The 25,005-nt window shown below is 39.7% G+C and overlaps 1 protein-coding gene across 6 annotated transcripts in view; it reads right to left on the bottom strand.

Annotated features, from left to right (window-relative positions):
• Cd86 (CD86 molecule) overlaps positions 1-25,005 on the bottom strand; it is a 68,495-nt gene that overhangs the window by 4,272 nt on the left and 39,218 nt on the right. For 4 of the 6 annotated variants that reach the window (XM_015486874.2, XM_048794655.1, XM_015486873.2 and 1 more), the window contains exons 3-5: positions 12,408-12,743; positions 9,870-10,172; positions 7,016-7,174 (exon numbers count right to left, since the gene is read on the bottom strand). In XM_015486874.2, coding sequence (XP_015342360.1) covers positions 7,016-7,174; positions 9,870-10,172; positions 12,408-12,743 — 798 coding nt within the window. Of the gene's footprint in view, positions 1-7,008; positions 7,175-9,869; positions 10,173-12,407; positions 12,744-25,005 lie in introns of all 6 variants that reach the window. The other 2 variants (XM_015486875.2, XM_048794656.1) reach the window with 2 other exon arrangements.

Consider the following 25,005-nt stretch of genomic DNA (forward strand, 5'->3'; position numbering starts at 1 on the left):
ATGTTCTTTTGTTAAATGATGGACTATCTCCTATTAATCATTAGTAATATATAATTATTTATTCTAGATATACATTCTTTATCAGATATGTATTTTGCAAACATTTATGTTTCCTCCCTGCCTGTGCTTGACTTTCTGATTTCTTTTTTTAAAAGATTGGGTATTTCTTTTTTTTTTTTTTAACTTTTGTTTTATTTATTTATTTTATGTGGTGCTGAGAATTGAACCCAGCACCTTGCACGTGCTAGGTGAGTGCTCTACCGCTGAGCCACAACCCCAGCCCCTTCACTTTCTGATTTCTTAACACAGTCAAAGACCAAATGTGGGCTGGGGTTGTGGCTCAGTGGTAGAGCACTCGCCTAGCATGTGCAAGGCACTGGGTTCCATCCTCAACACCACAAAAAGTGAATATATAAAATAAAGGTATTAAAAAAACTTGTATCTGTTAAAACAAAAAAAGACCAAATTTTTTTATTTTGATTTAGTCCAATTTATCAATTTTATTGTTTTATGACTTGATTTGTGTTTTCTGGGAACTATCTCAGAAGATTTGCCTAATCAAAGGCCACAAAGATTTTCTCCTATGTTTACTTTCAGAAGTTTTTTAATGTTAGCTCTCACATTTGCATTTATGATCCACATTCAGTCATTTTTTTGTATGTTCAGATTTCCCCATGTGGCTCTCTAATTCTCCCAACACCATCACTTCATGGGGTTATTTTGGCACCTGTATCAAATTGGTTAACCATGTGAGTTTATTTTTTTACTGTTTTGTTCCATTGATTGAGGTGTCTAGTTTTAAACAATATTACATTGTTTCAATTAATATAACTCTACAGTAGATCTTGAAATTAGGTGACATAAGTCTTTAATTTTTGTTCTTATTTTTCAGAATTCTTTTGGCCATGTAGCTTCTTTTCATTTCCACATACCTTAGAACTGGCTTTTTGATTTCTACTAAAAATTCTTTCGGGATTTTGATTGAGATTGCTTTGAATCCATTAATCAATCTGGGGACACTTGATGCCTTAACAATATTTTGTCTACTGATCCATAAATGTGGCTTCTATCTTCATTTATTTAGGTTGGCTTTCATTTTCATCAATAATACTGCTTTGTGGCTTTCAGTATACAGGTCTTATACTTGTTTCATTAAATTTATTTGTTTCAGCATACGGGTTTTGTGTTTTCTTTGTTAAATTTATTCCCAAACTTTAATATTATCTGGTGCTACTGTAAATTATATTTAAACATTATTTCAGTGTTTGATTGTTCACTGTTACTATACAGAAATACAATGGATCTTGATTTTGTATCTTGACCTTTATTTACCCTGTGACTGTGCTACACTCACTTATTAGCTCTTATAGCTTTTAAATAGATTATAGGTGCTGGGTGAGGTGGTGTATGCCTATAATCCCAGCAGCTCGGGAGGCTGAGGCAGGAGAATCTCAAGTTCAAAGTGAGGCGCTAAGCAACCGAGACTCTGTCTGTAAATAAAATATAAAATAGGGCTGGGGATGTGGCTCAGTGGTCGAGTGCCCCTGAGTTCAATCCATGGTATATTCCTCCCAGATATAGATCATAGGCGTATTTACAAACACAGTCATGTTATCTGCCAAAAAAAAAAATACAATTTTTCTTCTTCCTTTCCAATCTGTGTGCCTTTCATTGTTTGTTTGTTGTTTTAATCTTGGCGTGCTGGCCGGTTCCTCCAGTGAACAAAGGCAGTGAGAGTGAATGTCCTTGTCTTAGTCCCAATCTCAGGGGAAAAGCAATCAGGCTTTACCAGAAAATATCATGGTAAGGGAAGAATTTTGGTAGATGTCCTTGGTCAAGTTGAAGGATTCTCCTTGAATTCCTACTTTTATGAGAGTTTTTCTTCCTGTCTAAAAATTATGAATGGGTATTAATTTTGTCAAAAGCTTTGTTCTGTGTTCCTTGACATGATCACCTGGTTTTTCTTTTAGTCTGCTAATGTGGTGAATTTTATTCATTGGTTTTGAATATTCAGCTTTTCTGTGTCCCTAGAATAAGACCTTTTTGATTCTGGTGTAGCATGTTTTTAATATATTGCTAGATTTTGTGTTATAATTTTGTTAAGAATTTTGACATCTGTACTCACAGGGTTGTTTGAGTCCTCTTTTCTTGCAATGTCCTTTTCTAGTTTTGGTACCAGGACTTCCCCTACTTAAGAGCAGCCTGGAGAGTAGGCAGTAAATTGGGGGCAATCATAGGGCTCTTCTCACTTTTTCCTTCTCTCGGGGCTACATTTTTTTTTCTTCTGCTGCCTGTTGTCTAAGGTCTGAAACCAGCTGTTACTTTTTTTTTTTTTTTTTTACTGATTTCTATTTTTTCATGGCAGAAGGATAGTTCTTGTAGTAGTGAATCTTTGTGGAAGAATGCAGAAGTCCATTTCTTCCACACAATTTTAAGACTTTTAATTGTTAGAAAAGTGTCTCTTGTTTCCTTGGACTTTCTTATAACCTTCATTCACTGAGATGTCCTTTGGGGCCACCCATGTAAGTGTAATCTTTGTACCCTGTGTCAGCTCTTCAGATATTTGAATCAGCACGTCTTTCTTTTTGGGCTTTTTCTCAGCTCAACATTTTCAGTTGCTGTGGTTTGGATGGGATCTGTCCCCTAAAGATCCATGTGCTGGAATCCCAGTGTCCAGGGTGCGGGTCATGAGAGGTGGAGTAATGTTAAGATGTGAGGCCTACTAGGAGGTAGTTATGCACTACCCTTGGAAGAGATTAATGCCCATCTCATGGGAGTGGGTTAGGTCTCACAGAACTGGGTTGGTTGCTGCAAGATCAGGTTGCTACAAAGCCTTCCACCTTCCCTTGGTCTCCTCTTATGCATGTGCTCTTCCATATGCACTACTTTGTCATGTACCTGCCTTATGTGATGCTATCTGCTTCACCAGATGTGGCTGCCAAAGCTTGAACTTTTCAGCCTCCAAAACCATGAGCCAAAATAAACTTCTTATAAAGCATCTGGTCTTGGGTGTTTGGTTATAGCAACACAGAAGGAGCTAAGACACGTGAGCTCTGTCTTGTTTTACTGAGCTCCCAGACACTTTATAGATCTGGGTTAGGTTCTATTATTTTCAAAGTTCCTCTTGAAAACATTGACACTTCTAAGAAAAAAATAAGAGTGGTGCTTAGAGCTGAATATAATGTTTCAGATGTCTGCAGACCAACACAGAATTATTAAACTATTCTTTCAAACCTATTACAAAATATTTTTTTTAAAAAGCCCCTATTTAAAAATGAAAGCAGACAATAAAAAAAATCTGTTTTTATACTTTTGGATTTGATTATCAATTTAGCATCTTGAAGGGCAAATGAGATGATATCATCAACTTTCGGTTTTTAAACTGTGAAGGTTTCTGTTTAAATGTTGACTAAAGGTGATGTATTTTGTAAAAGACACTTGGCCTTTAAGAAATCATTGCTGAGAGAGATGAGACTCTTCTGTTTGTTCGAGGGAGCTGGTTGTAACCCCTGCTAGTTTTGCTTAGTCCTATTATATACAGGCTTCAGCCACACAAGTCCCAAGTGGGTAAACCAATAGGGGCAACTCTGATGGACAAAGACAGTAACTCATAGTTACAGTTTCTTGTATCTTATGTGCCCTATTTGAGGGGGGGGGAGAGAGACAGAGAGAGAGAAGGAGAAAAANNNAGAGAGAGAGAAGGAGAAAAAGGAGGAGGGGGAGGGGGAAGGACAGGGAGGGGAGGGGAAGGGGAAAGGAGGGATTAGAAACCAGCTAAGATAACCTTGGCATTTCTTTTTTATTTATTGACATGGCCTAATAAGGTAAATATGTATAGTTGAGGCATAGAAAACTAACAAACAAAATCTGGATGTGACCATTTTTAAAAAAAATATTTTTAGTTGTCAATGAACTCAATACCTTTATTTAGTTTTATGTGGTACTGGGGATTAAACTCCAGTGCCTCACATGTGCAGAGCCACTGAGCCACAACCCCAGCACTGGATGTAACTTTTAATGTTTAGTTTGAGGACTATGTCCTCTGAGAAAAGGATTAATGTTAGATTAGTGGGAAGTTCCATTTTTGAGGAAATTCCTACTAGTTATCAATAGGCTTACATCTCTGTGGTTGGATCATGACTGCTTCCATGTCTGTTGGCAGAATTCAAATCCCTGTGACTGTACAGCTAATATCCCTATTTCCTTATAGGCTGACTGACCACTGAAGGCCATTTTCAGCCTTTACAGGTGGTCCACCCTCCTTAGCTTATGGGTTTCTTTCTCCAAGTTCAAAATGTGGGGTCTCTGACTCATGTGATTAAATTGGACTTGCCTGGATAATTCAGGCTAATCTCCTCGTCTCAGGCTCAGTACCTTAATTGTCAATGCACAATCCCCTTTGTCACGTGAGATAACATATTATAGGTTCGAAGGTTTAGGAGGTGGAGGTGGACATTTATGTTAGGGTCAATATTCTACTTATCACAAAGCCAATGCCAGAAGTAGCCACAAAGTGAAGGTAGATATTGCCAAGGCTACAGAACTCAAATTTACAAACATCTTGTACTTACATGATGTTTGTATGTGGCATGCCTCCCTTCACAGGTATCAAGAATTCTTTTTTTTTTTGGCCAAACTAGCTGGCACAGGTAATTGACTGTAACTTTTTCCTACCAATATCTTTATCACTTTCTTGAGGGTAACATATGCTCAATCGCCTCTTGTTTTCTGCCTGTGTGTGTGTGTGGGGTGGGGGGGTGTGTGTGTCACTAGGGAATGAACCCAAAGCACTCTACCAACTGAGCCACATCCCCAATCATCTTTATTTTGAGATTTTTGAGTCAGGGTCTCACTAAGTTGCCAAGGCTGGTCTTGAACTTGGAATCCTCCTGCCTCAGCTTCCCAAGTTGCTGGGATTACAGGCATGGGCCATTACAAGCATGCCCAGTTATGTCTTCTGCCTTTTACAAAGTGACCATTTTATGTGCACACACGTAGCTTCTTTAACCCTCCTTCAATTTCTATCTTGCATACACATGCATCCTCTTTTAACTCGCTTATCTAGTGTCCTAAAATTTTCTATGTATCACAGGGAAATATTCTTAGTCTCTTTTTCTCAATCCTTTCTTTTTTGTTTCAATTGTAAACTGATCATTTCAACGTGAAAGCAAATTTAGGAAATAGCTTACTCCCAAGATGAAGATTGCTTCTGCATATTTGGGTCATTCTAAATGGAATGAAATTGAAAGAGATTGAAAGAAAGAGAAGCTCAAAACTCTCATCTTGAAAAGTCAAAACCTGGAGATGCATGAAATGTCTGCACATCTGACCCTGTGTTCTGAATATTATAATTTCACATATTTTTTTTCATAGAAATGGCTCAATTCACTCCATACTTTGATAGTTCGAGTGACTCTGCTATAAAGCTTTGTAGTAGTTTATTGATATTTGAAAATTATTCCTCAATTTCCCCCTTCTTTTTAAAATTTTGTTTTTTTATGAAAGCAACTCTGTACCTGATCTTAGCAAAAAGACCCCAAAGCTATCATTATTAAGGTGTCTTCTTATTTCTTTTTTGTTTTTAAATTAGTGCATCTCAATTATATAGAATAGGGAGTTTCATTGTGTCACAATTTTACATTCATAAAAATACAATTTGATCAATTTCACTCCCCAAAACCTTTTCCCCTGCCCCATGCACTCTCCCCTCCTCTCTCTCTCTCTCTCTCTCTGGTTCCCTCCCTCTTCTCTAATGGTCACCCTTCCACTTCAAGGCATGCCTTTCTCCCCTAATTTCCCCCTTTCAAAATACAGCAGAATGAAATTAATAACTGCCATCCATCTATTTCCTAAATGTCATCCATCTATTTTCCAAATAGATCTTAAAATGTGTACACTGAAATCTCAAATACAAAATACAAAAGCATTACTCCTCTTGTGCTTTCTATCACAAATTACGTTACCTTCATTATCAACACCAACCAAACTACTACTGAGGCAATTACGGATATAAGGTCCAATCTTATCTTACTCAGACCAGCCCAAACCACAAATAGGCATGGAATTATTATAGAGTCAGGGACCACTTTGCACTCATTAGACACAACAACAGAAGTCAGTGAGGAGGCTATTCCACGCTATGCGTTTTATAGTAGCGAAGCTATTAGAAGAACCCAAGCATCCAACAAATGGGGTTGGTCAGTAAATAAATTAGGGCATAGCTACATAATGGAATATCTTGCTACTCTTTAAAATGATGCTGTATAATGATATTTATGACACTGAAAATTGTCTTGTTACATTTGGCACAACAAAGTTAGAAAACGGGTCAGATGGTATTATATAACATGTGAAAATAATCCTTATTATATATCCCAATTATGAATAATAACATAGATTTATAAATATGAAAATCTAGAAAATGCCTAAAATGGTGTCTGCAAACCACGTTTTTCTCAGGAGTGGAATTGAGGTGGTTTTTGTTTGGGGTAGACTTGATAATAGATATGTAGCACTTTGTATTCAGTAAAAAATTAATATATTATTTGCAAGTCAATGGTGAACAACGCATCTAACTTATTTCATAGGAAGCCTAGACCTTTAGAAATGAGAAAACAAAGTCTTGTCATCTAGCAAACACTCTTGCTGGAACACGACCAAGTCCATAACCTCCACTGTTTACAATTGTTTTCACCACTTCACTTTATCAAAATTATTGTCACAATAAGGTGAGTGGTAGTGAGGGAGGTAAAGCAAGTAATAGTCAGCTTTGGCTAGAAACCCAAAGTGCATGTTTAGACTTCAGTTCAAAATGCTGCCTTTTCTAAAAGTTCAGGGCAACATCATCAGCCTGCAGAGTCCTGTGGACCCTCCAAACCCCAAGGGAAAACCTTTTCCTCCAACAATTCACTGACTTTTTGGCCAGTCTGGGCTCAGCCAACGAGCTCCAGAGGCAGCTGATGGGGAAGTAGCTGCAAAGTGGCATCTGCAGAGATGACAAATACTCACTAATCACCTTCAGAAGAGCCGGCAGTCTGCTGGTGCTGCTGCCTCTGCCGCCGCTTCTGCTTTTTTAGACACAACACCACCACAAATATCATGCTCAAGATGATCAAGAGTCCAAAGGCAGCCAAGTATGTTTGGTCTTTACGAGCCAAGGAGTCCGTCGGAAGAACTAGAAATGACCACACATTTCAATCAGCCAGCAACTCTTTTATAAAAGGATTATATGTGCTGCTGTTTTCTTTATGTGTTTGCCAGCATTTCCCCAGGACTCAAGTGCCCAGGGAGCCAGAGGAGCCAGGAATCCACAATATGAGGCCATTGGAAGCCCCAGGCTCAGAGCCTTGGTAGCTACCTAAGAATCAAGCCAGCATCTCTGAGCTTGGTCTGAGCAGCCTTCCCCTCCCCAAGGTGGGGATGACACTGATCACGATCTCAAAGGAGAGGGTCACCTGGGGCATGATACAGGGATCTGGGTAAAGTATTTGTGCTGAGGCTCTGATTGCATTCATTTAGACAGTGCTCTGCTCCCCCAGTCCATGTGCCGTCCCTTGTCATGATCCCCCTGTCCACTGGCATCTCCACATCAGGTTCTAGACTCCTCTCACCTGGAAAAAACGGAACATTCCTCACAGGCCCCCCACCTCCAGTTTACATTTGTGTGGTCATTTTTCCCACTGAGGTCACAGCAGGCTTCCTCAACATGAATTTTATGTACAAGAAAACCGCTGATATTTTTTTCATGCCTGAGAAGTCAGGGTCAAAATCAGTTCCCTGGAGGTCAGGATTTAACTTCCTTGCATAGGAACTCCTACATTTCTGGGAAGTTGAAAAACAGATTTTGTGCTAGAAAATTGAGTGGCTCACTTTTTAGGCATCTTGGGGGAACAGTTCTTGTAGTTAATCCCAAATTGCAAGAAAAAAATAGAACCAGCTGGTCTCCCGTTAGCTTTATACAATTTTTGGACACTTGCCCTGTGCCTGGTACAGTAAGGAGAGAAGTTGTTAGCATTGAGGGCCACATTTAATACCTGTTGAGTATGTCCCAGTTTATTACACTTGAACCTGGTTGGCAGTCCCAGTAGAGGAGGTTCTACTTTCAACATGGATACTGCTACCTGTTGGCATTGAAAAAGTTCCTTGGCTCAAGGTCTAACCTATCTCTGATCAACCCATAAAAGAGGGACCCAGAGAGACAAACCCTATCTTTCCAAGGCAGTTAGAACTGGACTAAAACATTTCTGAAGATGGTGGTACCTGGAAAAGTTTGGGCAGCCGTTGAGAAGCTGCAGAATTTTAAGCCACAATAAGGCCATCGTGGCAAGACCCTGCTCTTTGTAAACTGGAGCCACATGGAGGGTCCAAGGTAAGTCTTGAATGGAGAAACTGGTAGCTATAGGAAGGTACTGAACTTCAGCCAGAACTTTGAGAGGCTTCTATCAGGCTAAGAGAGGCTGCAGTTAAAGCCACCAGGATGGGCTGGATGACCCACCTTTTACTGGACTCTCAGAAGCTGAACTCTCTGAGTGGAAGAAATTAGTACCAGGAGAGGGACTGACACTGTTGTAAAAGTGGCTTGTGGGGACTAGCTCTAGGGGATGTTCCTGAGAGTAAGTCTGGAGGCCAATTATGTTTGAACGAGATACTAGGAGCAAGAAGGCAGCAAATCCAGGGATTGGAACAAAGAGTCAGGTGGGAGTCATCAGAGGGGCCAAAGCAAAGGGCCAGAGCCAGAGAAAGGGCCAAGGCAAACAGAAGGCAGATGGATGGGAGAAGAGGTCAGGCTAAGATCAAACAGTGATGGGAACAGTGTGGGTGCAGATTGCCTTTATTCTGGGAGGGAAGTTTGCAGTTACTGTTCCTCAAAATGGGGTCTCAAATATAGATGTGTACCCTCTGAGGCAAAGCTGGGACGTTGAGACATCAGGCTCCCATTAGTGGGCACTGCTTAGTTTAAGCCCTTCCTCCGGCTGGATCAGTTCCTATAGTACATCATGAACATGCCACAAGCATTTCTGTTTTTCTTTGGTGTATCTCTTGCCCTTATGTCAGATCAGCTAATTCTTGTGGTCCTTTCACCTGCTCAGCCTAGGAACTATCTCCAAATTTTTCTAAGCAAGAAGTCACAACTAATTTGAGAGTCTGTCATCTGGAATTCCCTCCCCTCTCCTCACCACACTTATTAAGCCCACTGATCTTTTATGGTATTATAAGGTCTCATCTCTTTGGGAAGGCCTCCCTAACCCCCAAATACCTTGCCTGTCTGTGAGTGCCCTTAAAACTGATTATTGGTTGTTTTAAATTTAGTCATATATTTCCATGTAATATAATTTAGATTCTGATTCAATCTTTTTAGAATTCTGTTTTCCATATGTACCCACTATGGAGTTCAGGTTCTATTGGAAGACCCTCAAGAACAGGGAGGACATCTCATGCCTTTTAGTTTCTATCCCATAATAAACAATGTCTAGAAGAGTTCTATATTCCTAATGAGTACTATATGTATGTATATTCTCTCTGTGTGTGTGTGTGTGTGTGTTTAAATCAAAGGAAGAATTCTAAGGTTAGAATTAGAGAAATTTCTGCATTTCCTGCCCAAACCTTCAAAATCCTCCATTCAAGGATAGCCCAAAAGATGGTCAGTTTCAGGGCTAAGCACCTGTTCCTTCAAGTGCACCACAGGTTCACGGACTCCTGGACTCTGCATCACTCAGAAGCATCAGGAGCCCTCCACTTGATCTTCCCTAGTACTATCATAAAATGGCCTGGTAGGAGGTTTCCTAGCAAGCTGGGAACATTGGCTGATTTGCCTCAAGCATTTGTGTATAATACCTGGTGAAAGAAATAGCCTAGGAAAGCAGCTTTACCTGTATTGAAAGGTGGAGACTTAAGCGTCCCTGAGGCCGTGCATACGAAACAGGTGATAGTGACATTGCTCGTGTCATCGGGGAATGGAACGGACAAGCTGGCAGAAACGTTGTACAGTTCTGTTTCATTATCCTGAGATATCACCATGACACCATCATGCTCAACAGTTGAGTTTTGGGTTTCTAGAACAAAATATATCCTTAAAGGTGGTGGATGACCTTGACTAGATGAGCAGGTCAAATTTATGCCAGAATCTCCTGTTATATTGGAAAGTGGCCTTATTTCAGGTTCACTGAAGTTAGCTGGAAGCAGAATAGAGATACGAAAAAATAGTCTAAATTTAGATACATAAATAAGAAAACAGTCAATAATTAAGTGCCTGATCTGGGAGCTCATTAAGGCATACCTGGGAACCCCAAAGTGTCTAAAATATAGGTCTTAGCCCTTGGGGAGGATCATATAATAACCGTTTATTATGGAAGAATGCTTACTTCCTGCATATCCAAATCAAGGGCATGCTGTCTGAGAGATGGGACTGAAATGAACTCACCAAAGGTTTAAAATTAAGCTATTACTCTAGGGAGTAGAGTCTTTGGCAGGACACCTGGTCTGTTGTAGGACCCAAGTTTCCCAAGGGGTACATTCCAGGTCATCAGAATAGGAGAGCAGAAAGGGATTGAGCTAAAGTCCCACCAGAAACTGACTTCGTGGTGTAGACATGCTCTGGGTCTCATTTAGAAACCCTAGTAGGACAGTGGTGAGTGGGTGGGGGCTTTGGATTTAGAAATTAAGAATACTGATTTTTTGGCTCAACTGTCCAATGTCTTCATTACATACTATAGGATGAAGGCCAACTCCATCCACTTATAGGGAAAACACATGATCTAAATACAGGGTTTCTCTTGCCTTTGATTGCCATACTTGTTCTTATGGCTGGTGAGGACCACAGGCACGTGGTCCCCAGACCTGACACGTAGGCCTCTGCCTGCCAAATCTTTTACTCTTCTTCTATATTTCCTAACTAGATTTCAAGTTCTACATACTAATTTATAATTTATTGTATTTTTCTAAAATAGCAGTCATTTACATGTCATTTTTTCCAGTTTTTGCTAAATCAACACACTACTTGAGTATTCTGCTTGTAGTTTATGTGGTCTGTAGAGATGAATTGTCAGACCTTATTTAGTCTAAATAGCAAATGAAATCATAGGTTAAATAAGTGATAGTTCTTCTAATATATATTGAAATAAAAAACAAAACTGTTTTACAACTACATCACATGCTTCTCCAGTGGTACCTGGTAACACTCTGAAAACATTGATTTAGAACTTATTTATATGTCCTGAGATCCCTGATACCTAGTTTGAATCACACAGGGTTGCAGGGCAGCAGCTCCCCATTCATGGTCAATTTTTGCCTCTGTTTTTATTCTGTGGTTTCAAAATAGGTGCTGATCTTCCTTTACCCGTTTCATCAAGAATTAATCTGGATTCAGTATCTACATTAGAGAAATGTGAACTTATGTTCACACAAAAACCCATAAATGCATGTTTATAACAACTCTATTCATGACAGCCCCAAACTGGAAACAACCCAATGTCTTTCAATAGGTTGAATGGATGAACAATAGAATGGGACTCAGCAGTAAAAAGGAACAAATTTTTGATACCTGCAACAACTTGGATAAAACTCAAAGGTATTATGCTCAACAAGAGAAGCCAGTCTTAAAAGGTTATGTAATGTATGGCTTCATTTATGTGACACTTTCAAAATGATGAAACTACTGGATGCAAAACTAGATTTATGTACACATGAATTTCATAAGGGAAATTGTTTAGGGTGATGGAAATGTTCTGTACCATGTATATAGTGGTGATTGCAAATCTATACAGAATCTATAAATTAATAGAAATACAGTAATGTAATAGAAAGTAATGGAACAGAAACCATTAATTTTATGGTATGAAAATTTGTTAAAAATCTGTAGTGACATTTAGGTTTTTCAAGGTCTTGTGAAAGCAGCAGGTTTGTCTCTTTGTGTGTTATGTTTAATTGAGTTATTTCCCTTCCGTCTACTGGGCAGCAGATCATCCATAGCAACCTATAAAAGGTTGAGGCGAAAACCCAAATCAGTCAGCTGTTACTAGAAGTTATAGGCCAAGATTTACTGAATAGGAAAACCTGGACCAGAGAAGCAAATGAACGTAATGATTCCAGGCTGCTCTGGCTAGACACAATGACCCATGATTTTCATTTGGCCACATGACTTTTGTTCAGCAGGCTCTATTTTGTCCCCAAAGAATATTCCTTCTGATCCTTCTTCTGAAGCAAACTATAAAAGTACGTAGGGACTTTCAGTTCCCTACTCCCAGAACCTGTGCTCCCTTTAAACGGATTTCCCAGAAATGACTGTTTTCTGCCTTCTCTTTATGATATCCCTTCCTGGGGCCAATGGAGCTCCCAACTCCAATGTTTCTCTCCTCATCTGCAGTCTTATCTGACAAGGATGAGGATCTGAACACCCATGGTCTACATACCAAACACTGACAGCTCAGAAGTCATCTGGTATAGGTGAACAATTCCTTGGGGTCCTTTGTGATGGACAATACATTGATAGGAGCCCTTGTCTTTGATCTGAACATTGTGAAGTTGCATGGTCCAATTGTCCTGGTCAAAGCTTGTGCGGCCCAGATACTTGGCAGCCACATTGTCAGGTTTTTCGTTGCCTAAATATAGCTCATACAAAACCAACTTTTGCTGGTCCTGCCAAAATATTATAAGCTCCCCCAGACTTATATTTTGAGAGTTTATAAATTGGCAAGGCAAATCTGCAGTCTCGTTGAAAGAAGCCTGACTCTTGAGGGAGGCAACATCTGGAAAAGAAGAGGTGGAGATTAGGAAAGGAAGAAGCAAGAGGGAAGAACAACCAACTCCATTTCTTTTTAAAATATTTTTTAGTTGTAGATGGACACAATACCTTTATTTATTTATATTTATTTGGTGCTGAGGATCAAATCCAGTGCCTCACATGTGCCAGGCAATCACTCTACCACTGAGCCACAACCCCAGTCCTCCATTTCTTTTTATATGATATCAGGTGCTATCTCATCAGCAATGATTGAAGAACTCTTTATTAAGATCTGAAACTCTGCATCCATGCTGGACACCTGGCAATTAGGACTTCTGTTCTTGCTTCACTGTTAACTGAATGCATGGCCTTGTGCAAACTGCAATCTTTATGAGTCTCAGTTTCCTCATCTCTTTAAAGAACTGGGGGTGGGGGGATTAAGTGTTAGAAGAGTCTAATTGTATGGTTCTGTGAATATGAATTCCTGAGAGTTAGACAGTTGGTTCAGTTACCTGTTAACTTCCCACAGCCTGAACATTAATTCTCATCACTGTAGCTGGAACAGGCTCCATAACTGCTATATCACCCCCAAAGCCCTCCTTTCCCCACCCTATCTCCTTGTTTCTTGGTCTACTATGGTGAAAGGATTGCTGATATTGCTAGTCAGCTTGCTATCTCTCCTTTTATTAAGCTTCATTAGTTGGGAGCCACATTGAGTAACATCTTTGAAAATTCAGTTCCCTTTATAGACCTCCCACCATGACCAGCTCTCCCCAGGACAGAAACAGTTTGACTCATGTACTTAGCCAAGGTATCTATGCTCAGTGACCTCTCCAAGCTCTTTCAGGGACCAGAAAGAGAACTGGGCAAAATGGGGGTAGTTTGGGGTTTGTGATGGTCAGAGACCATTTAAGGCACATGAATGACATGTTGGGAGTGAATGACAGGTGGGGAGGTGAGAATGTGTTTTAGGAGTACTAGGGAAATCCCAGATGACACAGACCTGTTGTTCCCAGGTTACACTTCTCCTGGAAACTCACAATCCACAGGGGATGTGCTGAGAGAGCAAGGAAAGGCTTTGGTCCCCCCAGGACATAGACATATTGGTATATGGGGAGGGATTTGTATCACCCAACTCCTTAAATGTGATTGATCATAGGTTTTGTAGGGTCTTTCTGGGTCACAGACTTACTTGAGACTTGGCAAAGAAGTAGTAGTGGGAGAAGGGAAGTGCAGGGCAGGAGACCTGCTTAGATGATACCAGGTTAGGTGCTGCCTTGGGGAGGAAGTCAGATTGGGTTCTGAATGAAGAGTCATCGTTCAGGATTTCAGCAAAGGGACGGTGACATTAAGGCAGAAATTTTGCATTATGGCCTATTACATTACTCTCACTAGAACTTTGTGAAGGAGGGGATACCTACATGGGTACTCAGAACAGTGAAAACATGATCTAAGCAAGAGTGACTGTATTTGGTGATTACATGCAAAGCAAACCTGGATCTTGTGTGGCACCTTTGCTGAGCTCTTACTAATAATGCAACAGTGCCACCTACTGTAAAAGCTTCCAGCACTGTCTCTGGGGAATACATTCTGATTTTGGTATAATTTGCTATATGACAAAGGGCAGATGACCCAGTTGCAACTTTTAACATTGGTCAATTTTATGTTGTGCCTCAGCTATTGATTGTGCCTTCAGACTTGGGAAGGACCTCATCCATAGTTTCTTCTATCTTGATTTACAGAGTTTTCTCCAACAGATCCCCACACACAGTACTTTTTTCTCCTTCTCACTTACTCTCTCCACTCACAGACTAGTCCAACTTTTCTGCTGCAATCCTTTCTCCAAAAGATTATACAGGGCTTTCTCTTCTCCCCATCAAATTGCTCCCCTCTTTGCCTATCAACCGAAAGAGTGATCTATGGACCAGGCCATTGGCATCATGTTGGGCCTGGTCAGAAATGCAGAACCTCTGTTGCCACCAGAGAGCTCTGGGTCGGAATCTGCATCATAACAAAAACTCCCATTTGAGAAGCTGCTGTAGATGTTCTCTGTTTCCATCTCCAGAATGGATCAGAGAAGACAGGGCAGATTTACTTCTATCTATTCCTCCTCAAATCCCCTCTCCACACCATAGGGGTGGAAATCACTCTAGTCCATTCTGAGTGGAACTGAAAATATTTCATAGGTTCCACTCTGCAGCTCCTCACCAACCACTGGATTTCATGATATCACTCGGAGCTAGGCATAAGGCATCTTGCTAACCCCCTCCTGATCATATGGAGAAGATATGACTCAAGGTCTGTTTTCCCTAAGTAGCTTCAGGCGTCCACTATTAGGACCCCAGAGCATAGGTCCTCTAGCAGCTGGACCCACTGGGACTCCACTGGTGGAAAGCATTGAGAATCTCGCCCTTCTTCAGCACTTGGGTGAGAGAGATGGTCTAGCCATAACTGATTGCTGTGAGGATGTCAGGAGCTAGGGGATCAAGAACTCAGCTGGACATCTCCCTGATCAGCAATTTGTTCCCTAGGACACTTAAGGACCTTCTCAGCAATATACTGTTTGAATGACACACAAACCTCATAGTCTGCTAATGTCAGTTCCCCCATGGGGACTTCAGTCTTCCTGGCCATCAGACCAAATGTAGGTGACACATTCAAGGGTCCTCTCTATGTTTTTCTGTACTCATGAATTTCTCTTCATTTCCTAAACTTATTCCAAAGCTTTATTAGGCCCTCTGGAAACTGCATACCGCTGTAATATATTCTTCTATATCCTTAACTTCTTTAGTAAACATTTTCTCCTACGTTCTGTTATTGGGATCTGGTCCTACCCAACGGAAGCCATTTGTCTCCTAACCACAGCTTGTTTTTTTCACTTCACAGGGACTTTGAGCAACAACCTCCCCATTTGGAATTGTTCTTCTCTTATTATCGTTAGCCACTAATCATTCTCACTAGTCCCTTGCTCAGTGAGGATTTGGGCATTTCACACAAGGTCTTTCTCACCAATTCGTGCCATAAACTTGGTGCTTTCATCATGGATGTGTCCACCAACAAAGTCCTTTCACCTTGCCAACCCCATAGGTTTTCATCCACAGACTCTTTCAGCAGCCCCCACTCCCATGATATAATCCTGAACCTCATCATCTACAGATGTCCTCCCCTTCATATACAGGAGAACAGGGAGGACCTGTCCACAACCTCCTCTTCCTCTGGGCATTACTATTGCTTTCTCCCTCTTCATCCAGACCTAAGTTTATCCAGTCTAGATCCGCTCCTGTAGCACTTTCCAAAAGAACCTTCCAAGGTGATGGAAATGTTCTTTCCCGGGGCTGAACAATGCGGTAACTACCAGCCACTGCAACTTTTAAGCACTTGCTATGTTGCTAATGTGACTGAGAAACTGGATTTATTTATTTATTTTGCAGCACTGGAGAGAGAAACTGAATTTTTAACCTTACTTAATTTTAACTAATGGACATTTAAATAAGCACATATGGCTAGTGGCTATCATGTTGGACAGCACAACAATGTTTTTTCAATGATTCCTTGCCAGCAATTAATAAATGAGTCCCTTTGTCTCTGTAAAATTCATCCTGAGGATACTCTACTTTCAGTCTACCTATCTGTTCTCACAATCAAGTGGTTGAGCCCTCCTGAAGGAAATGATTTCATTGTACCGACTGCTGACATTGCAAATCTGTGGAGTCCAGACTCATTAAAATGACCCCCAGGCTCACCACCCTGCCCACTGGCCTGTTCCTTCTTACAGCAGTTACTTCAAACACTTCCTCCCTGCTCCTGTTTTTAGTTTCTTTTTGCCTTATAGTCAAACTCCGTGAAAAAGTGAACAGAAATATTTGCCTTTACTCCCCACATCTCTACTGAAACTTTCCCAACAAAGGTGCCAGTGACTTCCCATCAGTGCCAAGCCCAGTACTCTTTTCTGACCTCAGTCCATTTGATGACACTGCTGAATGTTTAACACTGTTGGGGGCATTTCTCCTTGAAACTCTGTCTTCTTCCCCAATCTCCAACTTCCTGTTCAAATGCCTGTTGGATTTCTCACTTTTTCTCCTCTCTTTCCATGGATTCAAGTGCCAAGTGTAAATTAATAATTCATAGATGTTTATCTCCAGCCCATGACTGTTGCTAGAGTTCCAGTTGCCTATCTCCAGCTGCCTGTTGGATACCTTCTTTTAGATTACAACAGATATTCTTCCTCCCTTCAAATCTTCTTCTCCTCCACCTCAACGCATGGTTTCCTCACCCACTGATGTCCATAATTATCTGAAGAATGTGTAGAAAATACCCAAGAGAAGGTCTGCACAGGTGTGGCTGAGAAGATGTAGAAGTACTACAGCCTGAGCTGAACTTTAATATGCTATGGGAAGGGTGGTAGCTCTGTATGAAGCAAGGAGAAGGAACTATCAGAGGTATAGGATTATGTGTTCATCTGGGGACCTTGGGGACATTATCTTTTAAGTGTCTCTCTAAGACATTCTCTGTTATAGGCCAGGAATGGTTTTCCAGGCATTTTCATGACCCAGATAGTATTTCTGGCAAGAAGAGTCTTGCTTTGATTTCATGCTCACCAACATTCAATTACATAGACAAACACATTAAATGCTTAATTATGTAGAGTTATATATCATCATATAGAATATTTATATTTATTTTATAAAATACATACATATGCCATGTTACATGAAATATTATTTACTAAGTATATGAAGTACAATATAACATGTAAAACACATCACTGAATGATGAAAAACCCAGTTCCTTGGAAGCACATGCCATCAGACAGTACCACCCACTGTCTCTCATTTCTATTGTTACTCATCTTTCTTTCATGTGGCCCTTAATTTATTGAAGGACCTGACTTGTTCTTGCCAATTGCTTCCTAACTGATCTCCCTGCTTCCATCTTTGCCCTAAGTCTAGCTTCTCAAGCCAAGATAACCCTTTAAAAACTTATTTCTGGCTGGGTGTGGTGGCATATGCCTGTAAATCCCAGATACTCAGGAAGCTGAGGAAAGAGAATTACAAGTTCAAGGACATCCTCTTAGTGAGGCCCTGTCTCAAAATGAAAATAAATAAAAACAGCTAGCAGTGTAACTCAGTGTTAGAGTGCCCATGGTCTCAATCTCCAGTACCAAAAACAAAACAAAACAAAACAAAACAAAAAAGAAACCCAACACAATATATCTATACCTATATCTATCTCTGTGCCTATGTATATGGACACATATACATACATACATACATATAAGCATAATTGTTCAAAAGCCTCTGGTGACTTTCCATCCCACTGAAAATTAAATCCAAATCCCTTCCCATTGCACTGAGGACAATCTCCCAAGTCCTTCCCATAGCCTACAGGGCCTCATACAGTCTGGCCTCTGGTGCTTTGCAGACCTGTTCCCTCACTAACTCTGCCCTGGCCACATAGGCTTCATTGACAATCCTCCAGAGGTCAGACACACTCTGTCTCAGGTCTTCTTGGATTGTTTCCTGTGTCTCAAGGTTGTCCCTTCCTTTTCTGTAGGCCTCTTATCAAATGTCACCATTTGGGATGATTTCTCTGAACATCTTTTGAAGACAGTATCCCTGACACTGTTCTTTGGGATAATTCATTCTTTTTATCAGGGTACTTATATGGTCTGTTTGTCTATCGTCTGTTTCTCCTGAGGAGTTCAAAGAACCTACGTTGTGTCCCAGCCAATGGCCGACAGCAACAAAAGATTCTTTTATAATCCTACTGCTCACAATTACATATCATAAATAAAATTACCATATATAAAAGCAAACAAACCTCCATGTGGTTTTCCAGGCCTAACCATAGGCAATTAGAAAGGCTGATCTGATGGTCCTCAGGGGAAAGCTGCCCCTCCCATACCAGGCTGGTGCCTAGCCACTGCGTCCTCTGAAGGGAGCTGCAGCTAGTGTCTCAGTTAGACAGTCTTGCTCTTTCACATAGTGGCACTCCTAGCCCAGGCATTTGTTCCTGGGTTTCTTTATCTAAGGCCTTGGACAGAGGCCATCTTTAGGCGCCTCTACTAAGGCCTCCTCACAGTGGGGAGGAGGGGGAACCTCCAAGACATTTTCCCCACTCTGACTCAATACCCAGGAATTTTCCACTCCTGGCTTCCCCCATCATCTTCCATCTTCCTCTTTTGGTTTTCCCCACCCTTGGGTCCCTTGCCTCCCATCCATAAAACTGTCAGATTCTTTGGTTTGGGGCTGTCTCAACAATGAGATGACACCCATGTCCGTCCCCATGATCCCTGACTGGTGTACCCGTCTATGGGGGAAATGAAAGAGGAGAAATCAGCCCTTTCTTTAATGTAGCCTCTTGCTTCACCATCACAGTAAGAGATTCAAAACTCAACTCTTTCATTCTCCTCTGGCTGATATAATCAGCTGCTCTGACACCTAACAGCTCCTCTCTCTCCCAGCTCAGCCACACACTTGACATCGTCATTAGAATAAGCTCCATGAAAGCAGGGAATTTGTCCTTTTTCCTCACTGTGGCATTTCAAGTGTCTACAACTCTTCCTTACAAATATTAAGCAGTTAGTAAATACTTATTGAAGAAATTAATGAAAATATCTCAATAACAATCAGGGAGATGCAATTTAAACCTCAATGAAATAACATTGCTTTTGCCTAATCGATAGGTCATATTTAAAAACATTGGTAAGACCCACTGTTCAAGAGAGTGTGGAGAAATGGGTTCTCTTATGCATTGTTGGTAAAACTGATAAAGTGTGTTGGAGGTCAAATGGTAACATGTAAGAAGATTAATGATAGATTGGGGCTGGGGATATAGCTTAGTTGGTAGAGTGGTTGCCTCGCATGCACAAGGCCCTGGGTTCGATCTCCAGCACCATAAAAAATAAAAATAAATAAATAAATGGATACAAGTTAAAAAAATCAATGATAGACTGAAGGCCTGACTTAGCAATTCAATTTCTAGGAATTCATTTTACAAAAAGATACATATGCACATAACTGGATGTATACAGATATGTGTTTATAAGAACACACTTGCAGTAAGTTAAATGGCTTAATAAATAATGATGCATCCATACAATAGAATTCCACATGACTCTGAAACAGGATGCCAAAGTCACTATGCCATTATAGTTAAGAGTGTGGATTCTGGGCAGCATGAGTTCAGTCTCTGTTCAACTACTTACTACCTCTGTTACCTTGGGCTAATTACTTCACTCCTCTATTTCTCAGTTTGCTCTTCAAAAAACAGAAACAATCATGGGTCCCTGCATCCAAGGGTTGTTTTAAGGATTAAATGAGTTAGTATTTGAGTTAGTAGTAACCTTTGATAATCATTCTTTAAGAGTTACTTATTTTTAAGTTGATCTCATAAATTTTGAGAGTGAAAAAGTGCTTGCTAGAGGCTAGGCAAAATAGAGGGAAGGAAGGATAAGGAAAGGTTGGTCAAGGGGTACCAGGTCACAGTTTGATAGGGAGATAAGCTCTGGTGTTCTGTTGCACAGTAGGGTGACTATAAATAATGTAAATATACTGTACATTTTTAAACAGGTAGGAGAAAAGATGGTGAATGTTTTCACTATAAAGTTTAAATGATGAATTTTTTAGAAGATTGATATTTTTACCCTGATGTGAACATTACATATGTATAATGTATTGAAGCAGCATATGGTATTCTATAATTATGTATAATTTTTGTATGTCAGTTAAAATTTTTAGTTATTTAATTTTAGTTTTTAACTTTATTTTTAACATTATTATTATAGATAGGAAACAATGTCCACGGACACCAAATTCATAATTTTTAGTTAAATTTACTCTGAAAGATTTAAAAATGTGTATGCTTAGAATTCTGTAAGAAATATGAAGTAGTGTATTATAAAATATAAAAATTTATAAAACATTGAAAGAGAATATAAAAATATGTTTATGAATTTGTTAGCAATTTTGGAAGTTAAAAATACAGATTAAGAATAAAACCAAACAGAATAAACTCTAGATTAAATACAATTAAAAAAGAAAATTATAAATTGGAAGATTGTACTGAGAAATTCCCCCAAAGGGAAATAGAAAGATTAAAAAAAAGAAGAAGAAAGAAAGAATAGATTGAATCTTGAAGAATTAATCTGAGCTCTAATAGTTTTTAGAAGAAGAAAATTGAAGAAATAGTAAATAAGTGATATTGGAAGAGATAGAAGTTGTGAATCTATAAAACTGCAGAATGGCATGAGTCCTCAGATCAAAAGTGCATTTTTTAAGTACCAAACAAGTAAGGAGGTAAGACCCTCCTTACTGTGTAATGTACATATATTTCAAAAAACCCTGAAATAGTGGCAATAGAGTGAAAATAAATCTAAGAAACATTGTAGTGAGCCTGATAAACACAAAGTGTGTGTGTGTGTGTGTGTGTGTGTGTGTGTATATTTTTTAAACCAAACTTATAAATCAAATAGAGTAAAAGTGATTCTTTTAAGAATGAAGGAAGAGTATTTATAAAACAATGATCATGATCCTAAAATCTCTTTAGTAACCATGAAAAAAGATAATGGGATAATACACCCAAATGAATAAAATGCACACTTAAAAAAAAATAAAGCAAAGTTAACATTTTAATTCAAAAACCTATTGCAGCAGACTGGAGCTGGAGCTCAGTGGTAGAGCACTTGCCTCACACGTGTGAGGCACTGCGTTTGACCCTCGGCATTACATAAAAATAAATTAGTAAACAAAGATTGTGTCCATCTACAACTAAAAAAAAATTTTAAAAGACTATTGCAATTTCAAACATTATAAAAATGAAGAGTATGTAGAAACTTGAGAAAGTATGTATGAAACAATACTGAATGAAACATATTCATGGGTTTACACATATATGGTGATAGCAATTATATATAATTATTTTTACTCTGATTTTTCCCTAATAAAGACCATAAAAGTGACTATTAAATAATGGGGGGGGGGGTATTTGAAAGGTTTTTAATAGAGACATCTATCTATCTAGGAAGAGGGAATGAAAGAAAGAGTAAAAATGGACATAAGAATGTGCAAGGGCTCTTGGAATATATGGAAAATGTTTGACTAATTTTGAGGTCCCAGAATCTAGTCTTATAGCTTGGAAATGTAAAAAGGTGTACCTCTGTAGGATAGATCAACTACAAAGGTAAGATCTTGGCCATAAAGGAAGGGCTACAAGTGTTTTCATTTTCATTGTTAAAAAATTAAAATGAAGTCATCCATGCCAAAATTCCACACCACCAAACCAGAACTAACTTGTTGTCTGACTTTCCAAGAAATCAGGAGAATGAAAGGCATCCAAATGTCTCAAACAGGCCAATCAGCGTGACAGTGAAGTTCCCTCTCCTTAATTCATACATCATTTAATCATTACAAAAAATAATCTGATGTTAACCAATTGTTTATTTTCTATTGTTCTGTCTCCTTGCCCCCACCTTTCAAGGAAAGTAACTTTGACCAATCGGCTCTTTGTTTCTGCTTGCTTTGGCCCTTCTCCAAAAACCTCTTTTGCTCAGCTCCTCAGAGAACCTACTCTATTTTATGGAATCATGTGTTGTTGGATTCTAGAGGTACAAAATAAAACCAATTAATATCTTTAAATTGTTGTAAAGTTGACCTATGATACCATAAATCTCAATAATATTGAGGGAGCCCAAATCCCAGCTTATATGTTAAGAAAGTGGTATTCTTTCTCTCACAAAGGAAAAATGAACCAGAGTCTCAAACTTTGGCTCTTTCTCCATAAGTCTGCCAGCATTGGTGCCTTTCTCTTCTCTGCCAGCTTTATTCTTCCTCTCAAATAATGCTACCTGCATCCTATTTGGCAACCATCTTCCTTTAATGTGTATTAATCCTTCTTAATGTGGATTAACTTGCCTGGCAGTTCATTCATCCTCTCTGGAAACTACTAAAAACAGTCTATTAAATTGATCAACTAATTTGGAGGTAAGATACTCCTTACTGTGTAATGTACATTTATTTCAAAAGATCCTGAAATAGTGGCTTGACACAAGGGAGTGATTCCAGTACAGCCATTAGGCTCTGGGCCAATTCTGTAGGAACAGTAAGTCTGAATAGGGCCTGGTTTTAGTGACCACCATCTACAACAGCAGGACATGGGAATCCAACCTAACCATAGAAATGTTATCTTCACACAACCATCCACACAAGAACCTGCAAAAATCCAGGGGGCAGCAAAGAGTAGACCTTTCCATAGGTTGTGAATGAAAGTTTGAACCAACTTTATGAAAATAAATAAAACATAAAAAAGATTCCAACTATCACTCCAGGTACACTAATTGAACCAGAGGTGTAACTCAAGAGAAATGAGACGCTCTAGGACCAAGAGAACCCCCAGACAAGAGGAGAGTAACTGTCAAAAGCCAAACTGGGTCAGAAATGACGTAGAGTACTTCTCTAGTTTCAGCTACGAGGTTGAAGTGGGAGGACTGCTTGAGCCCAGGAGTTTGTGGCCAGCCTGAGCAACATAGAGAGACCCTGTCTCTTAAAAATAAAGAAAAGTTAAACTACAAAGATACTTCCCCAAGATGTTCAATCTACTTATTTTCCAAAACCATACTGGTTCCAGGTTAAATGTGTTATGCAGATACCAGAATAGAAGCAGAGGTTAGCAGTGGCACCTAGCAATCCCTTTAGCTTTATAAATACAAATCACAAATCATAACCCAATTCTACAAGGCCATGGCTGCCCCGTCCTACCTGTTTCAATCTTACACTCTCATCTAATTTTAACTTCAAGAGCAGGGTTGGCAAATAAAGTGTCAATTTCTATGACACGGGAGAATATGCAATTGGGGACAAAATAGTTCCACTGTAGTGTTTAATCTTTGTCATCAAATGAATTATTCAGCCCTGCATTTTTGCTGTGGATTATCTGGGCCATTTTCATTTCCTGTCTCTCATTGGATGCCTGCCCTGGGCTTGGTCACTACCCACTAGACAAGTATGCGCAGAGTGCACCCTGGGAGGAAGGAGATAACATTGTGGAGCACTGGCAATGTTATTTTCTAATCCACTTAAAATTTGTATTGCCCCCAAGATCATCTCTCATCTTCTCAACCCACCATAAAACCTAAACAGGTATCATTTGGAGACGTTATTTATAAGGTTTCAATACTGATAAAACTCTTTTTAGGAGTTAACAAAGTTTCCAAGCAATTTCAAAGCAAGGCAAGGGCAAAAATGATACCTGGGAGTGGTTTTGATAAGGTTTCTTGGCTTTGCTTGCTCACTTACAATGTGCAGAGTCAGAAAGCTCATGGGGAAACTGACATCTCATCTGAGCCTTTTCTGAGAATTTGTTTCCAGGGTATTTTTTCTTCCTTGTCTCCCAGGTCATAAGAGCTGGGCTGGTCACTGTGATGAGAAGGACTAGGACCCAAGCTTTAGGGGCACTTCAGGTGTTAGCTGCAGGTAAGGCAGGGGATGTGCTGTCAGGGAACTTGAGAATATGAATAAGGCAGTAGTGACATTGGTCCACCAATACTGTTCAGGTCCCCAAGGAGGAGATTTTCTCAATTATGGATGATTCTCTAGCAAGGGTTATGAGAAGTAGCCTGATGTCACCATTCAGGGAACAGGTGCAGCATCTACACTGCTGGCTGTGAGTCTAAGCTATGCCATTTAGTGCCTGAGTTGATCTTAAGTAAATTATACAACCTCTCTGTGCTTTAGTAAATAAAATTGAATAATAACAAAAACTAAGCAGCAAGTTATGAGATAATTTACAAAAATGCTTGGCACGGCGCTTGTCACAAAGACACCCCCCAACACACACACACATACACACATACACATTTATTTCACCACCCCCAAAACTAAGGTAGCAGGTCACTGGCCTGTGATGAACCCAGCCTAATTTCATTTTAAGATTGGGAGCCATCTCATCACAAAGTCATGAAAAGTTAATTTTGGTTTTACTATAAATTACTGCAGTTTCTAAACTTGTTTGGAATGCCTGCCTGTGCCTTGAACTCACCCATGCCTGGCTTTCTCTGACCAGATGACAATCCTCTCTGAAACCTCAGCAGTGCCACATAAATTCTGATGTTGGGATCTGAATTTACTCCCTACCTTGAAATACCATGCCATGTAAATCATTAACCTGCTATCTGCCTTTGTATTATGCTTGTCAAAATCCTGTTATCTGTAAGTTCTCAAGATACCCTCCTTTACAACTTTTTGTGCTATAAAACCTTGTTCCTGGGGAACTGGGGTGCTGATCTCTAGCCC

This window comes from Marmota marmota, unplaced genomic scaffold (genome assembly GCF_001458135.2).
Source record: "Marmota marmota marmota unplaced genomic scaffold, marMar, whole genome shotgun sequence".
NCBI lineage: Eukaryota > Metazoa > Chordata > Mammalia > Rodentia > Sciuridae > Marmota > Marmota marmota.